Raw genomic sequence first — 16,643 nt, forward strand, 5'->3', positions numbered from 1 at the left:
ATTGCATATAACACGTGACAAGAAGGTCTCATATGAAATAAAATTTAAAAAATAAAATCCTCCCACCCGCCCATTGTTTTCAAAAATTTGGATGAAAATCTAATTAATTTTAGTTGGCCTTAAGCAATCAATTTAAAGCAGTTTCTGTGATTTATTCTTGAATTATTTTTATTACAGGGGTGCATGTGGAGAGGTCAAGTTAGCATTTAAAAAAGGAACATGTGAAAAGTTTGCAGTAAAAATTATATCTAAGAAAAAGTTTTCCATTGGTGGCAAACATCAAGTTGTAAGTTTCGTTTACTGACTGTACAAGACCCTCATGAGTAAACAAGGTCTTTAAAAACTCTCTTCATCATGTAGTAAATCATAACTGAATAATCCTGGTTCACTTGAGTTAATTATTACTTTACTGTGGGGACACCTAAAATGGATTTTATCATCCTTCTCGACACCTATATCACCCTACTCAGGCGCTCAGTAATTCTTGTATTATGGATTCGAAACAAGACTAGGCATTATCAGAGATGTCACAATGTCAGAGGAGAAGTTATCAAGCTTTGCTTTCGTCAAGTGTAAAACTGTATGAAGGAGTGGACAAAGACCAGATATAGAACGATAAACAGATAATTGGGTTTTTCTTGATATAGATATCTTAAGATATCAGCTGCTCAACACAAAGTGAAAATTTTTAGCTCATGACCCTGTGCTCACATGCCAAAAAAAAGTTCACTTTGTGGCTCGTATTTAGGATATCAAAATGTAGAAAACCTGATAATCTATATATCTTGTAACAGCCTTCAATATTATCATGATTACAATTAGTATTAGTCCAGTCAAACTAAGATTTCACCTCAAACTAATTGCAACAGAAAATGTTTTAGTTTTAATCTATAGCATTATGCCCTAAATATACACAGAAAAAAGTCCCATAAAATCTAACTTGAGGAAAACTCAAAATCAGCATTTTTAATTTCCTATGGAAATTAACATTGGAAGGGGAGATAACTCCGCAAAAAATAGTATTTTTTTGGTCAGTTTTTGGTTGATTTTCTTGAAATTTATGTAAAGTATGATACTTTGATGGGGTTATAAGTTTGTATTTGACTAAATTATATAATCATCTGCTCATGAAATGTACAAAACCAAAGTGTTATGGGTAGTTTTATTTTTTTGAGCATTTTTCATTTAAGAAATTGCAAATTTGAAGCTTTGTGATGACCATTTTGAAAAAATAATGTGAAAATCTGGTATTGTTTATATCTGTATATTTTATTTTTTCAGCATCTTACTTTTCTAAAGAAACTTTAAACCACAAAAAGAAGAATACATGCTTAATTATTTTTATTAAATTTGAGATTCTTTACCTTGACGTGTTGAAAAATTCAATAAATTGTCAACTTACTTTAAATAAAGCTAATGATAACAATGACCACTGCCCTTTCCTCGATCTTGATATCTATATCATAAACGGGAAGCTTAATACAAAAATTTATGATAAAAGAGATGATTTTTCATTTCCTATTGTTAATTATCCATTTTTAGATGGTGACGTTCCCTTGTCACCATCTTATGGTGTTTATATATCTCAACTTGTACGATTCGCTCGTGTATGTAACAATGTATTAGATTTTAGCGAGAGAAATTTATGTATTACTGAAAAATTATTACACCAGGGTTTTCGATATCACAAACTGGTCAAAACATTTACTAAATTTTATCACCGGTATAAGGAAATAATTCGTAAATATAACTCAACATGCAGACATCTTATACGTTCAGGTATTTCACATCCAAAATTTTATGGAAATATTCTTTATAAAGCACAAAAATGTCAGTATTCTCCTCAGAAACTAACAAAACCTTTAAATAGACTTATTAAAAGGGGATATAGTTACGATACTGTTGTCAGGTCATTAAAGATTGCATATTTTGGCTTTAACATTGATTCACTGATAGGGTCTTTGCATCGGAACTAAACACATTTATTTCTAAAAAAACAGTTGTTGGCATGACACGGGTTATGTTCTTCTCATATATTTTATGATAGTATGATACTAAACCCCTAACGGGAGGGATTATACCTGATATTCATATGATGAAGACATAATCTTTCAATCAGTTTAATTGAGGTCTGGAGCTGGCATGTCAGTTAACTGCTAGTAGTCTGTTGTTATTTATGTATTATTGTCATTTTATTTATTTTCTTTTGTTACATCTTTTGACATCAGACTCGGACTTCTCTTGAACTGAATTTTAATGTGCGTATTGTTATTGTTTTACTTTTCTACATTGGCTAGAGGTATAGGGGGAGGGTTGAGATCTCATAAACATGTTTAACCCCGCCGCAATTTTGCGCCTGTCCCAAGTCAGGAGCCTCTGGCCTTTGTTAGTCTTGTATGATTTTAAATTTTAGTTTCTTGTATATAATTCGGAGTTTAGTATGACGTCCATTATCACTGTACTATTATGCATATTTTAGGGGCCAGCTGAAGGACACCTACGGGTGCGGGAATTCTCGCTACATTGAAGACCCATTGGTTGCCTTCGGCTGTTGTTTGCTCTATGGTCGGGTGGTTGTCGCTTTGACATATTCACCATTTCCTTTCTCAATTTTATTTTAATGAATGACGAAATCTATATTATAGCTTGATAAAGTATATTAAAACACCTTTAGAGTTGTTTGTTATACTCTAAAGACCGCTAAAAAATCAAGAATCAATACATTCTGATGAATAGAAGCGGTAAAGTTATAATTTTTTATCAATTTTTATTGATATTTCTACCTTTTTTGCAAGAGTTATCTCCCTTTACAATGCAAATCTCCATAGCAATTTTAAATGGTGATTTTTTTTAGTCTTCCTCAAGTAAGATTTAATGGGACTTTTTTCTGTGTATATTTGGGGTATAATGCTAAAGATTAAAACTAAAAAATCTTCTGTTGCAATTACTTTCAGGTTAGGGTCAAATTTATGCTAGATTGACTGGACTATATACCAACATTTAAGGTGGTAGCTAACACTACAGGGAGATCACTCTGTAAATATCAGCTGAACGTTTTAATCATGTTGTATTGTTAAGGAAATATTAAGCTTCTCAATGATCAAAATTAGGGTTAGTCAAAACGCTATATAATTAGTGTAATTTGTCTGATAAAGTGGTTAGTTCAATTTTTTTGAAATTTTTATATTTTTGTCAAATGGTCAAAGTTAACGTTTTGTCAAAATTTTATGAAAATTAAACAGGCCAAATTAATTTTAGCCAAGGTGTCGGGTACCACCTTAAATAAATTATTTTGCTTATTGGCAATTTAACTGAAATACATTATTTCAGAGCAAAATGTGTAATCTTGCTGAAAAAAGGAATTCTATGGACATGTATTTTTTCTGTATTAATCAGTCCAAATTTCAATATTTTAAAATCCCATGAAATAAGATACTATTGGTACAACTATGTAACAATTATGACACAATGTTAATAGGTATATATATTATATTGTAGAATCTAAGTAATCAAGTTATGACGGAAGTAAAAATACTGAAAGCATTACGACATGTAAGTACTAACAATATTAAAATCATTTAATACTGGTCAGCAATCAACAATCAATGTATGCTAGCGAATAAAAAATCTTAGAATTTTATATAAAAGATGTTTGGCAATCATCAATGCTACATGGATCCAAAGACTCAAGGTTTTTTTCACTAAGAGTCTAAACCTTGTAAAAATCATGTTTAAATGTAGATGAATTTCTATTGTAAGAAATTGCTCTCATGTTGTTATTATCTTCGTAGATTAGATTCTCACATCAGCACTAAATGGCTATATTTGATTTCATGATTTTTCAAAAGTCTGCATATATATATATATATATATGTAAAGTCTCTGAATGATTGTATAATAAAAACTATAACACAAATTCCCATACGTTTCGGCCATTACGGCCTTCTTCATTGGAATAAATTACAACATTGAAACAACAATTACATCGCTTGGATACATTACGTTATAATAACTTTTATGACGTTCATTTGCCGCGTTTTTCGCTTTTTTAATATAAATATATTTATTATCGTTCATACATTGTGTTGAGTCCTTCAGGTTCTAAAGTTTTTAATTTTTTCATCCAAAAGGCTTCTTTAGTTTTTCTGTAAATTTCTGTCCCAAATACTCTCTCTATGGCGGTAACTCTCAAATTTGTCATTGAATGATTGTTCTGAATGAAATGGTTGGCTACTGGATCTTCTGTTTTTTTTGTGCGTATTTTTGAAAAGTTCAATAGCATTCGTTGATATAGTGTATCACCCGTTTGTCCTACATATATAACTTTTTCACATTTTGTACAATTAATCGCATATATCACGCCTACGGTTTTACAATTTATTTGTCCCTGAATGGTATATTCTTTGCCGGTGTTGTCACAAAATACCTTGGTTTCATTTATATGTGAGCATAATGCACAATTTTTACCACATGGTCCACATCCATTAGTTTGTTTATAAAATAGTAAATTATGCTTTTTGTGCACTAAGATGTCTTTTATGTTGTTATCGCGTTTAAATGCCACGATAGGCGGATCGGGGAATATTGTCTTTAGTCTTTCAGATTGATGGAGAATTTTAAGATTTTTTCTAAGAATTGAATGTATATTTGGAAGCGCTTTAGAAAAAGTAATTACTAAAGGTACCCTGTTGTTTTCTTTCTTCTGTTTGTACTGTAAGAGATCTTCTCGGTTTAAATTGTCGACTTTTTTCAATTGAACTTCAGTGGACGAGTTATTGTATCCACGTTTTCTTAGGTGCGTTTTTATTTCTTCTCTTCTTGTTTTGTAATCTTCCTCTGTTGAGCAAATTCTTTTGACACGAATACCAAGACCATATGGTATAGCATTTTTTACAGAGTTTGGATGGCTTGACGACACATGTAAGTACTGGTGTTTATCTGTTGATTTTGTATAAAGATCTGTTTTAAGTTGTCTGTTTTCTATGTGTACAAACACATCAAGGAATTCAATTTTTTCAGTTGAGTAACGCATTTCTGTTTTAATTCTCGGATGTAAACTGTTTGACATTTCGTGAAATTTTTTTAATTCATCTAAACCATGTTCCCATATTCCCCAGATGTCATCAACATATCTCCAATATGAAAATGGTTGTAAATTGCTGTTTTGAAATAAATTTTCTTCCCATTGTCCGAGGTAGGTGCAAGCATAATTCATGCCTAGATGGGAACCAATAGCTGTTCCTTCGGTTTGTAAAAAGTGCTTTCCGTTAAAGCTAAAATTATTGTTTTCAATGACTAAATCCATCATTTTAAGAACATCTTCCGTTGGGATTGATGTGTTAGTTCGATTTTCTAGTGCTGATTTGCATGCTTCTCACGCTTCTTTTCTTGGTACGCTTGGATATAATTTATTTACATCTAAACAAAACATTATTGCGTTGTCTGGTAAAGGCTGTTGTATTGCATTTAATTTGTTTAAAAAATCTGTTGTGTCTTTGATATAGGTGGGTAAGTTTCGAACATTCTCCGAAAGCTCGTTTTCGACTATTTCAGCGATTTTTTCTGTGGGATGGTTCCGCCCATTAATAATTGTTCTAACTGGGTGATTTCTTTTGTGTAATTTCGGATTGGCTTGTACCTTTCCGGGACATGTTCCTTTCGGTAAGAGATATTTTTTCATGTCTTTGTCTATTATTTCTCTTTTACATAAATTTTCTATGAGTTTTTTTACTTTATTTTCATTTTTCTGTGTTAGATCCTTATCTATTGCTTTGTACGTATCGTTGTTATCTAATTCTTTTTCTACTTCCAATTTATAATCTTCTGTGTTCATTATTACAACTCCGGATGATTTGTCGCTTGGTCGTATCACGATGCTTGTATCATACAAAAGTTCCCGCATTGCTTTTTCTTCTTCAATAGTTATATTCATTTTGAATTTTCGACTTAATCTACTTAAAATTTCATCTTTTACGGTTTGTATATACTCATCTAACCATCTTTCTTTTCCTGGGGAGGGTGTGAACGTACTTGATTTTTTGAATTTAGTATACTCGTTTTCGTAATTTTCTTTTTCCTCGTTTTTTTCGAAAAAATGTTCGCGAAGACGCATTCTTCTTTCCCATATCTTTAGATCAGCTATAAGTTTCCCCATGTCTACTTTTCTTCTAGTTGGAACAAACTTGAAACCTTTTGACAATAATGTTTTCTGTGCGCTCGTTAATACCATGTTCATGTAATCCAGTTATCAAACCTAATTTAGCAAAAGAAACAAATTCAAAATCAACAGACAAATCAGGAGAGTCAATAGATACTTTTAATAAACAAAACCGCGACCCAAAATGTGAGGTTATTAATAAATCTTCAAAAGAGTTAACGAGCGCACAGAAAACATTATTGTCAAAAGGTTTCAAGTTTGTTCCAACTAGAAGAAAAGTAGACATGGGGAAACTTATAGCTGATCTAAAGATATGGGAAAGAAGAATGCGTCTTCGCGAACATTTTTTCGAAAAAAACGAGGAAAAAGAAAATTACGAAAACGAGTATACTAAATTCAAAAAATCAAGTACGTTCACACCCTCCCCAGGAAAAGAAAGATGGTTAGATGAGTATATACAAACCGTAAAAGATGAAATTTTAAGTAGATTAAGTCGAAAATTCAAAATGAATATAACTATTGAAGAAGAAAAAGCAATGCGGGAACTTTTGTATGATACAAGCATCGTGATACGACCAAGCGACAAATCATCCGGAGTTGTAATAATGAACACAGAAGATTATAAATTGGAAGTAGAAAAAGAATTAGATAACAACGATACGTACAAAGCAATAGATAAGGATCTAACACAGAAAAATGAAAATAAAGTAAAAAAACTCATAGAAAATTTATGTAAAAGAGAAATAATAGACAAAGACATGAAAAAATATCTCTTACCGAAAGGAACATGTCCCGGAAAGGTACAAGCCAATCCGAAATTACACAAAAGAAATCACCCAGTTAGAACAATTATTAATGGGCGGAACCATCCCACAGAAAAAATCGCTGAAATAGTCGAAAACGAGCTTTCGGAGAATGTTCGAAACTTACCCACCTATATCAAAGACACAACAGATTTTTTAAACAAATTAAATGCAATACAACAGCCTTTACCAGACAACGCAATAATGTTTTGTTTAGATGTAAATAAATTATATCCAAGCGTACCAAGAAAAGAAGCGCGAGAAGCATGCAAATCAGCACTAGAAAATCGAACTAACACATCAATCCCAACGGAAGATGTTCTTAAAATGATGGATTTAGTCATTGAAAACAATAATTTTAGCTTTAACGGAAAGCACTTTTTACAAACCGAAGGAACAGCTATTGGTTCCCATCTAGGCATGAATTATGCTTGCACCTACCTCGGACAATGGGAAGAAAATTTATTTCAAAACAGCAATTTACAACCATTTTCATATTGGAGATATGTTGATGACATCTGGGGAATATGGGAACATGGTTTAGATGAATTAAAAAAATTTCACGAAATGTCAAACAGTTTACATCCGAGAATTAAAACAGAAATGCGTTACTCAACTGAAAAAATTGAATTCCTTGATGTGTTTGTACACATAGAAAACAGACAACTTAAAACAGATCTTTATACAAAATCAACAGATAAACACCAGTACTTACATGTGTCGTCAAGCCATCCAAACTCTGTAAAAAATGCTATACCATATGGTCTTGGTATTCGTGTCAAAAGAATTTGCTCAACAGAGGAAGATTACAAAACAAGAAGAGAAGAAATAAAAACGCACCTAAGAAAACGTGGATACAATAACTCGTCCACTGAAGTTCAATTGAAAAAAGTCGACAATTTAAACCGAGAAGATCTCTTACAGTACAAACAGAAGAAAGAAAACAACAGGGTACCTTTAGTAATTACTTTTTCTAAAGCGCTTCCAAATATACATTCAATTCTTAGAAAAAATCTTAAAATTCTCCATCAATCTGAAAGACTAAAGACAATATTCCCCGATCCGCCTATCGTGGCATTTAAACGCGATAACAACATAAAAGACATCTTAGTGCACAAAAAGCATAATTTACTATTTTATAAACAAACTAATGGATGTGGACCATGTGGTAAAAATTGTGCATTATGCTCACATATAAATGAAACCAAGGTATTTTGTGACAACACCGGCAAAGAATATACCATTCAGGGACAAATAAATTGTAAAACCGTAGGCGTGATATATGCGATTAATTGTACAAAATGTGAAAAAGTTATATATGTAGGACAAACGGGTGATACACTATATCAACGAATGCTATTGAACTTTTCAAAAATACGCACAAAAAAAACAGAAGATCCAGTAGCCAACCATTTCATTCAGAACAATCATTCAATGACAAATTTGAGAGTTACCGCCATAGAGAGAGTATTTGGGACAGAAATTTACAGAAAAACTAAAGAAGCCTTTTGGATGAAAAAATTAAAAACTTTAGAACCTGAAGGACTCAACACAATGTATGAACGATAATAAATATATTTATATTAAAAAAGCGAAAAACGCGGCAAATGAACGTCATAAAAGTTATTATAACGTAATGTATCCAAGCGATGTAATTGTTGTTTCAATGTTGTAATTTATTCCAATGAAGAAGGCCGTAATGGCCGAAACGTATGGGAATTTGTGTTATAGTTTTTATTATATATATATATATATATATATATATATATATATGACTATATGAAACTTGTTAATCGTTGAACATTTTTAAAATTTCTTAGATCAACTGTAACAACAAAATCCATAAAAATTGGTATCCAATGAAAAGAATGAATCCACAGTAAACAAATTTTTCAAAATTTGATGCGACTGTCATACAAGTGAGAGGTTTAGCTAGCTATAAAACCAGGTTCAATCCACCATTTTCTACATAAGAAAATGCCTGTATCAAGTCAGGAATATGACAGTTGTTATCCATTTGTTTGATGTGTTTGAACTTTTGATTTTGCCATTTGATTGGGGACTTTCCTTTTTTGAATTTTCCTTGAAGTTCAGTATTTTTGTGATTTTACTTTTCAAAACCTTTTGTAAACCTGTGTAGGGAAAAACCTTATTTTTTATTTGCCATTTTTCAGCCATGTATAATTGGTATAGAAGACGTTATAGACCTGCCAGATGTTTTATATATAGTTTTAGAATTGTAGGTATATTTTAGATTTCTGAATATCTTTATGTATATGTATTATTCATAATCACTCCAATCTTGTATAGATATTTATAGATTCTTGTTGATCATCTCAATGAGATTGATTTTCTTGCTTGAGCTGGTATTGCAAAAGTGAGGAAAGCAATTGAGTTAAGATGACCAATGATAATCTGTTTATCGCTATTTAACCTATGAAGATGTTGTTAATTTCATTGACAATGGCACACATGCCCTTAGTTTCTAAAGATAATATTCATATTACTCTACTGTGCTGAGATTGGAAATAAGCAGTCGGTTAGATCAAAGGAAATTTTCTTAAAATAAGGATGTATAGAGAATATCATATGGCTTTTTCAAGATCACATCCATATCAATATGAGACACCAGTATTGTCTTAAGAACTCTGCTCAAGGGATAAAAGGTTGATTAGTTGCTTTATTGCTTTTATGACCAATTTTTTGGTCGTATATTGGTATGATGTTGGCGTCGTCGTCTGCTTCGTCGTCGTCGTCCGAATACATTTAGTTTTCGCACTCTTAAGGTAGATAGGGTGTCTTCCTCCATCTTGGATTTTGAAATACTAGAAAACAAGGTCTAGATCTTTGATGAAATGTGCAAATTTTTATAGTAGTAGGTAATTCATGTGTAAGAATTTTTATTATAATTTAAAAAATGCCATGTTTGATCATATTTATGATTGTATTTTACAAAAATAAGAATTCTTTTGTTTGATTCATTTTTTTCCAACTTTGTCAAATAAGGGGAGGCAACTCAAATGCAAGGGCAGATAATCCAGATAGTGTTACTTTTACAATAGAATGTGTTAGGAATTTACCCATTTTTACATGTAGCAAGAAAACGAGTCCGGTGACCCCATTTTTTCTTTTTCTTATCTGAAAGCATAATATTGAAGCTATCTTCTCATATTTTATCTCAAAATTCTATGGTGTGGTTTGCGTTTTATGGCGGAAAAATGGGTTTTCCATGCATAATCTATACAAAATCTTGACAATTTTGAACAACCTGTAGCGTGAAAATAAGTCCGGTGACCCATTCTTTTTATTAATGTTTTTAAACAAGCAGGATATGAACTACATTTTGGCAAATTATTAAAAGATTCTATGGATTATAATTTAGACACCCCATCTACCTTAACTTAAGTTTAAGTAAATAGAAATCTATGAAATTTTGACACAAGGTTTATGACCACAAAAAGAAGGTTGGAATTGATTTTGGGAGTTTTGGTCCCAACAGTTTAGGAATTAGGGGCCAAAAAGGGGCCCAAATAAGCATTATTCTTGGTTTTCGCACCTTAACTTTAGTATAAGTAAATAGAAATCTATGAAATTTAAACACAAGGTTTATGACCATAAAAGGAAGGTTGGGTTTGATTTTGGGAGTTTTGGTCCCAACAGTTTAGGAATAAGGGGCCCAAAGGGTCCAACATTGAACTTTGTTTGATTTCATCAAAAATTGAATAATTGGGGTTCTTTGATATGCTGAATCTAACTGTGTATGTAGATTCTTAAGTTTTGGTCCCGTTTTCCAATTGGTCTACATTAAGGTCCAAAGGGTCCAAAATTAAACTTAGTTTGATTTTAACAAAAATTGAATCCTTGGGGTTCTTTGATATGCTGAATATAAAAATGTACTTAGATTTTTGATTATTGGTCCAGTTTTCAAGTTGGTCCAAATCGGGGTCCAAAATTTAACTTTGTTTGATTTCATCAAAAATTGAATAATTGGGGTTCTTTGATATGCCAAATCTAACTGTGTATGTAGATTCTTAATTTTTGGTCCCGTTTTCAAATTGGTCTACATTAAAGTCCAAAGGGTCCAAAATTAAACTAAGTTTGATTTTAACAAAAAATGAATTCTTGGGCTTTTTATACGACCGCAAAAATTTTAATTTTCGTCGTATATTGCTATCACGTTGGTGTCGTCGTCGTCGTCCTGCGTCGTCCGAATACTTTTAGTTTTCGCACTCTAACTTTAGTAAAAGTGAATAGAAATCTATGAAATTTTAACACAAGGTTTATAACCACAAAAGGAAAGTTGTGATTGATTTTGGGAGTTTTGGTCCCAAAATTTTAGGAATTAGGGGCCAAAAAGGGCCCAAATAAGCATTTTCTTGGTTTTTGCTCTATAACTTTAGTTTAAGTAAATAGAAATCTATGAAATTTGAAACAAGGTTTATGACCACAAAAGGAAGGTTCGGATTGATTTTGGGAGTTTTAGTTCAAACAGTTTGAGAATTAAGGGCCAAAAAAGGGCCCAAATAAGCATTATTCTTGGTTTTCGCACAATAACTTTAGTATAAGTAAATAGAAATCAATGAAATTTAAACACAAGGTTTATGACCACAAAAGGAAGGTTGGGATTGATTTTGGGAGTTGAGGTCTGAACAGTTTAGGAATTAGGGGCCAAAAAGGGGCCTAAGTAAGCATTATTCTTGGTTTTGGCACCATAACTTTAGTATAAGTAAATAGAAATCTTTGAAATTTAAACACAAGGTTTATGACCTTAAAAGGAAGGTTGGGTTTGATTTTGGGAGTTTTGGTCCCAACAGGTTTTTAGGAATAAGGGGCCCAAAGGGTCCAAAATTGAACTTTGTTTGATTTCATCAAAAATTGAATAATTGGGGTTCTTTGATATGCCGGATCTAACTGTGTATGTAGATTCTTAATTTTTGGTCCCGTTTTCCAATTGGTCTACATTAAGGTCCAAAGGGTCCAAAATTAAACTTAGTTTGATTTTAACAAAAATTGAATTCTTGGGGTTCTTTGATATGCTGAATCTAAAATGTACTTAGATTTTTGATTATTGGCCCAGTTTTCAAGTTGGTCCAAATCGGGGTCCAAAATTAAACTTTGTTTGATTTCATCAAAAATTGAATAATTGGGGTTCTTTGATATGCCAAATCTAACTGTGTATGTAGATTCTTAATGTTTAGTCCCGTTTTCAAATTGGTCTACATTAAATACCAAAGGGTCCAAATTAAACTATGTTTGATTTTAATAAAAATTGAATTCTTTGGCTTTTTTGATATGCTGAATTTAATCATGTACTTAGATTTTTGATTATGGGCCCAGTTTTCAAGTTGGTTCAAATCAGGATCCAAAATTATCATATTAAGTATTGTGCAATAGCAAGAAATTTTCAATTGCACAGTATTCAGCAATAGCAAGAAATCTTCAATTGCACAGTATTGTGCAATAGCAAGAAATTTTCAATTGCACAGTATTGCGCAATAGCAAGAAATCTTCAATTGCACAGTATTGTGAAATAGCAAATATTTTCAATTGCACAGTATTGCACAATAGCAAGAAATATCTAATTGCACAATATTGTGCAATAGCAAGAAATTTTCACTTGATTGGAGTTATTTTTCTTTGTCCAGAATAGTAGTTGAATCAACTTAAATCATTGTTTTATACAATACACAATGTATATTCACTTTTACTACCAACTGATAAATTAAAACAATCTTTACCATTCAGTGATAACAAGCCCTTTTTGTTACATTTTAATATTTTATAATGTATTTAAATGAGTAGTTATTGTTGCAAACTCCATTAGAAATTTGAATTGAGATCAGTTTTGAAAAAAGGGAAAGGGGGATGTGAAAAAACAAAAAGACAAAAAAAGATATTTTAAGTTCATTAGACCACATTCATTCTGTGTCCAAAACCTATGCTGTGTCAACTATTTAATCACAATCCAAATTTAGAGCTGAATCCAGCTTGAATGTTGTGTCCATACTTGCCCCACCCGTTCAGGGTTCAACCTCTGCGGTCGTATAAAGCTGCGCCCTGCGGAGCATCTGGTTTGATATGCTGAATCTAAACATGTACTTAGATTTTTTATTATGGACCCAGTTTTCAAGTTGGTTCAAATCAGGATCCAAAATTATTATATTAAGTATTGTGCAATAGCCAGAAATTTTCAATTGCACATTATTCAGCAATAGCAAGAAATCTTCAATTGCACAGTATTGTGCAATAGCAAGAAATCTTCAATTGCACAGTATTGTGCAGTAGCAAATATTTTCAATTGCACAGTATTGCGCAATAGCAAGAAATATCTAATTGCACAATATTGTGCATTAGCAAGAAATTTTCAATTGGAGTTATCTTTCTTTGTTCAGAATAGTAGTTGAGTCAACTTAAATCATTGTTTTATACAATATACAATGTATATTCACTTTTACTACCAACCAATCTTTACCATTCAGTGATAACAAGCACTTTATTTTACATTTTAATATTTTATGATGTATTTAAAAGAGTAGTTATTGTTGCAAACTCCATTAGAAATTTGAATTGATATCAGTTTTAGAAAAAGGGAAAGGGGGATGTGAAAAAAAAGGGGGGGGGGTAATTTTTTCTCATTTCAGATTTCATAAATAAAAAGAAAATTTCTTTAAACATTTTTTTGAGAGGATTAATATTCAACAGCATAGTGAATTGCTCAAAGGCAAAAACAATAATTTAAGTTCATTAGACCACATTCATTCTGTGTCAGAAACCTATGCTGTGTCAACTAGAATGAAATTCATAACAGTGTAGCTATGGCCATTCATTGACTGGGGAAAATTAGGTGAACGTTCGTCTGTAATGCCCACTGCTCACGACGTACTTATCATAGAAATTTAAACTGTGAGGTCACCAAAGGTTCTAAACGCCTAAATAAAATAATTAAAAATACTAATCAGGAATAACATTTGTAATTTGAAAATGGCCTTCAACACGGAGTCTTGGCTCACAACGAACAGCAAGCTATAAAGGTTGAATACTTAAAATTCTTTACTTGATTTTTTGTTATGGTTTGACCATCAATTTTCCTAATATGATATCGCACGTTCTTTCAGATTATTTTTTTTACTTAATTGGCTTTAAAAGTTACAATGCATGATGTCGTCTGTTTATGTAGTTCATATGTGTTATTCGTTTCTCGTTGGTTTTCCCGTTTGAATGGTTTTACACTAGTAGTTTTTGGGGCCCTCTATAACTTGCTGTTCGGTGTGAGCCAAGGCTCCGTGTTGCAGGTCGTACCTTGACCTATAATGGTTTACTTTTATGAATATTACTTGGGAGGAGAGTTGTCTCATTGGCACTCATACCACATCTTCCTATATCTATCTATATCTATACATTTTTTTTTCAACAAAAGAATACATCACAAGAATATAAGTTTTGTAAGAAACGTGAGAAATTGTGTTGGACTTGAAGATAAGGCAAAGTGACAAATATCTGAAAGAATGAATCGTTTTATGGTATTAAACAAAGAAATCAAATGATTTTTTAATTATCCAGAACTCTTCACAAACAAAACCCACATGTATACGCATTGAATAAATAGTAGGCCATTCTTAAATGATCACACCGTAGAAGTAGTTGTGCTCTTAATCAATGAGATATTTTGTGAATTAACCCCATCAACTGAATATTTTTTTACAATGGATAAACCTATTTTTTTATTATTATTAAATAATATCATCTCTGAACATTATTATTCTTATAAATGACACAGTTGTATGTGATGATTATAATAAATATTTAAAACAAATTCCTTTCAAGCTTTGTAAAAAGAAAGTTTCATTTTATGTATCGGAATGTGTAACAAGTGAATATTTTAATCCCCACTGGAAGGCCTCTGACAGACTGGGTGAGCATAAAATCATAGCCGTTGACAAACAAGTTACAACCTACAAACGTTTTACTGTCGACCACACTGTTATGCAATTAATTCTATTTAATTTTAGATTTAAATAAGTTTGAAGAAGAAATCTTTAATTGATTTGTAAAATCTTGACATTTGTTTTGTGTAAAAAACCCATATAATGTCAAAAATTTGATCACAATCCAAATTCAGAGCTGTATCACGCTTGAATGTTTTGTCCATACTTGCCCCAAGTGTTCAGGGTTCAACCTCTGCGGTCGTATAAAGCTGCGCCCTGCGGAGCACCTGGTTTGTATACTTTAAGTAGGTGTTTTACTTTTAGGACAATTGTAGCCATATTAGTGCAATAAACCTTTTTTCAACACTATTATACATTGACTCTTTAAAACAAATTATTATTTCTAAGTTTAAATGCAGTATGAATGTTTTATACAAATGTATACTTGATGTTATTGCATCATTTTATAAGTATAAAAAGAAGTAAACACTAGTATCTCAATTGTTTGTAAAACAATTGAAAGGTCTTTCCTGTAAAAGTGATGTTTTCGTAATGTTCTTTGTACGACCTTTCGTTTGATATAAGACAAGCATACCTTCTGAAACTTTTCGCTTTTTACACTTAATGACCTCATCTGCCTACATTTTTGAGATCGGCAGTATGATATATGTAACACAGGGTAAATGAGCTTTCATTTGATATGCGACAACGCCATGTTCTAAAAAGTTAGATTTTTGCACTTAATAACCCCATCCAACCAATTTTTGGAGGTTGGGAATTTGATATTTCAAATGTACACATCATGACCTTTCATTTGATATACAACAACCCTACCTTAAAAGAACATTTATTTTTTGCACTCAATGACCCCATCCAACCCATTTTTGGGAGACGTCAATTTGAAATTTGAAATGTACGCTTTATGTTCTTTCATTTGATATGCGACAACCTTACCATCTGAGAAATTTGAATGTTTGCACTAAATGACCCCACCCGTCCCCCTGGGATGAAAAGGGGGTTTAAAATTTTCATTTTTAAGTAGAGTACATTTAGACCTTCAATTTGATATATCAGATGACCCCATTTGACAAAGTGCAAAAAATGATGCAATATCAACTATATAAATAGAAGTTATGAAACTTACAAAGTCAATGCAAAACTTGAAAATTTCAAATTGAATTTTTGGCGTTTTTTTCCATGGAATTTTTTTGGTATTTGGTCAAACATATAACTATATTAACCTCTTCAATTTCTAAACATTTTAAGTGGTAAGCTGTTGTTGATTCAGAAATACATGCCGCTGCTCGCAAAATTTCAAACTGGATTATCTCTAAAATGACAATAGATATCTCAAATCTGTTAAATGGTAAATGATCTACAGTTAAAGGACAACATCATAGAAAAAGAATTTGGACAATTTCAAAGTTCACCAAGGTCACAATTAATCATCAAATATATGATGCAATACCAAACTTCAGAACCGGAAGTCGTAGAGATATGGGACTATCACCATTCAACTCAGGACCACTTGACCTTTCAAATATCACAAGGTCAAGGTCATAGTATAATGTGAAGGTCAAGGTGAAATTTCATCATGACCTGACATTGACCTCAAATTGAAGGTCTTGAATTACTGATCATCTTTGCAGTTTATAGTAGGTTGATATCTGTTACCTTTAAAAAGATATACACACAATACTATACTTTTAAGAATCATCCCGTCGTAACTTTTAAACAGACAGTCGGACACATTTGAGC

General features: G+C 31.8%; 1 protein-coding gene across 1 annotated transcript in view; it reads left to right on the top strand.

Annotated features, from left to right (window-relative positions):
- Positions 1-16,643, top strand: part of LOC143076600 (serine/threonine-protein kinase Chk2-like) — a 44,933-nt gene that overhangs the window by 16,160 nt on the left and 12,130 nt on the right. Inside the window, exons 6-8 of the mRNA XM_076252418.1 lie at positions 178-286; positions 3,499-3,552; positions 9,135-9,199. Of these exons, the coding sequence (XP_076108533.1) occupies positions 178-286; positions 3,499-3,552; positions 9,135-9,199 (228 nt within the window). The remainder of the gene's footprint in view (positions 1-177; positions 287-3,498; positions 3,553-9,134; positions 9,200-16,643) is intronic.

This window comes from Mytilus galloprovincialis, chromosome 5, assembly GCF_965363235.1.
Source record: "Mytilus galloprovincialis chromosome 5, xbMytGall1.hap1.1, whole genome shotgun sequence".
Lineage (NCBI taxonomy): Eukaryota > Metazoa > Mollusca > Bivalvia > Mytilida > Mytilidae > Mytilus > Mytilus galloprovincialis.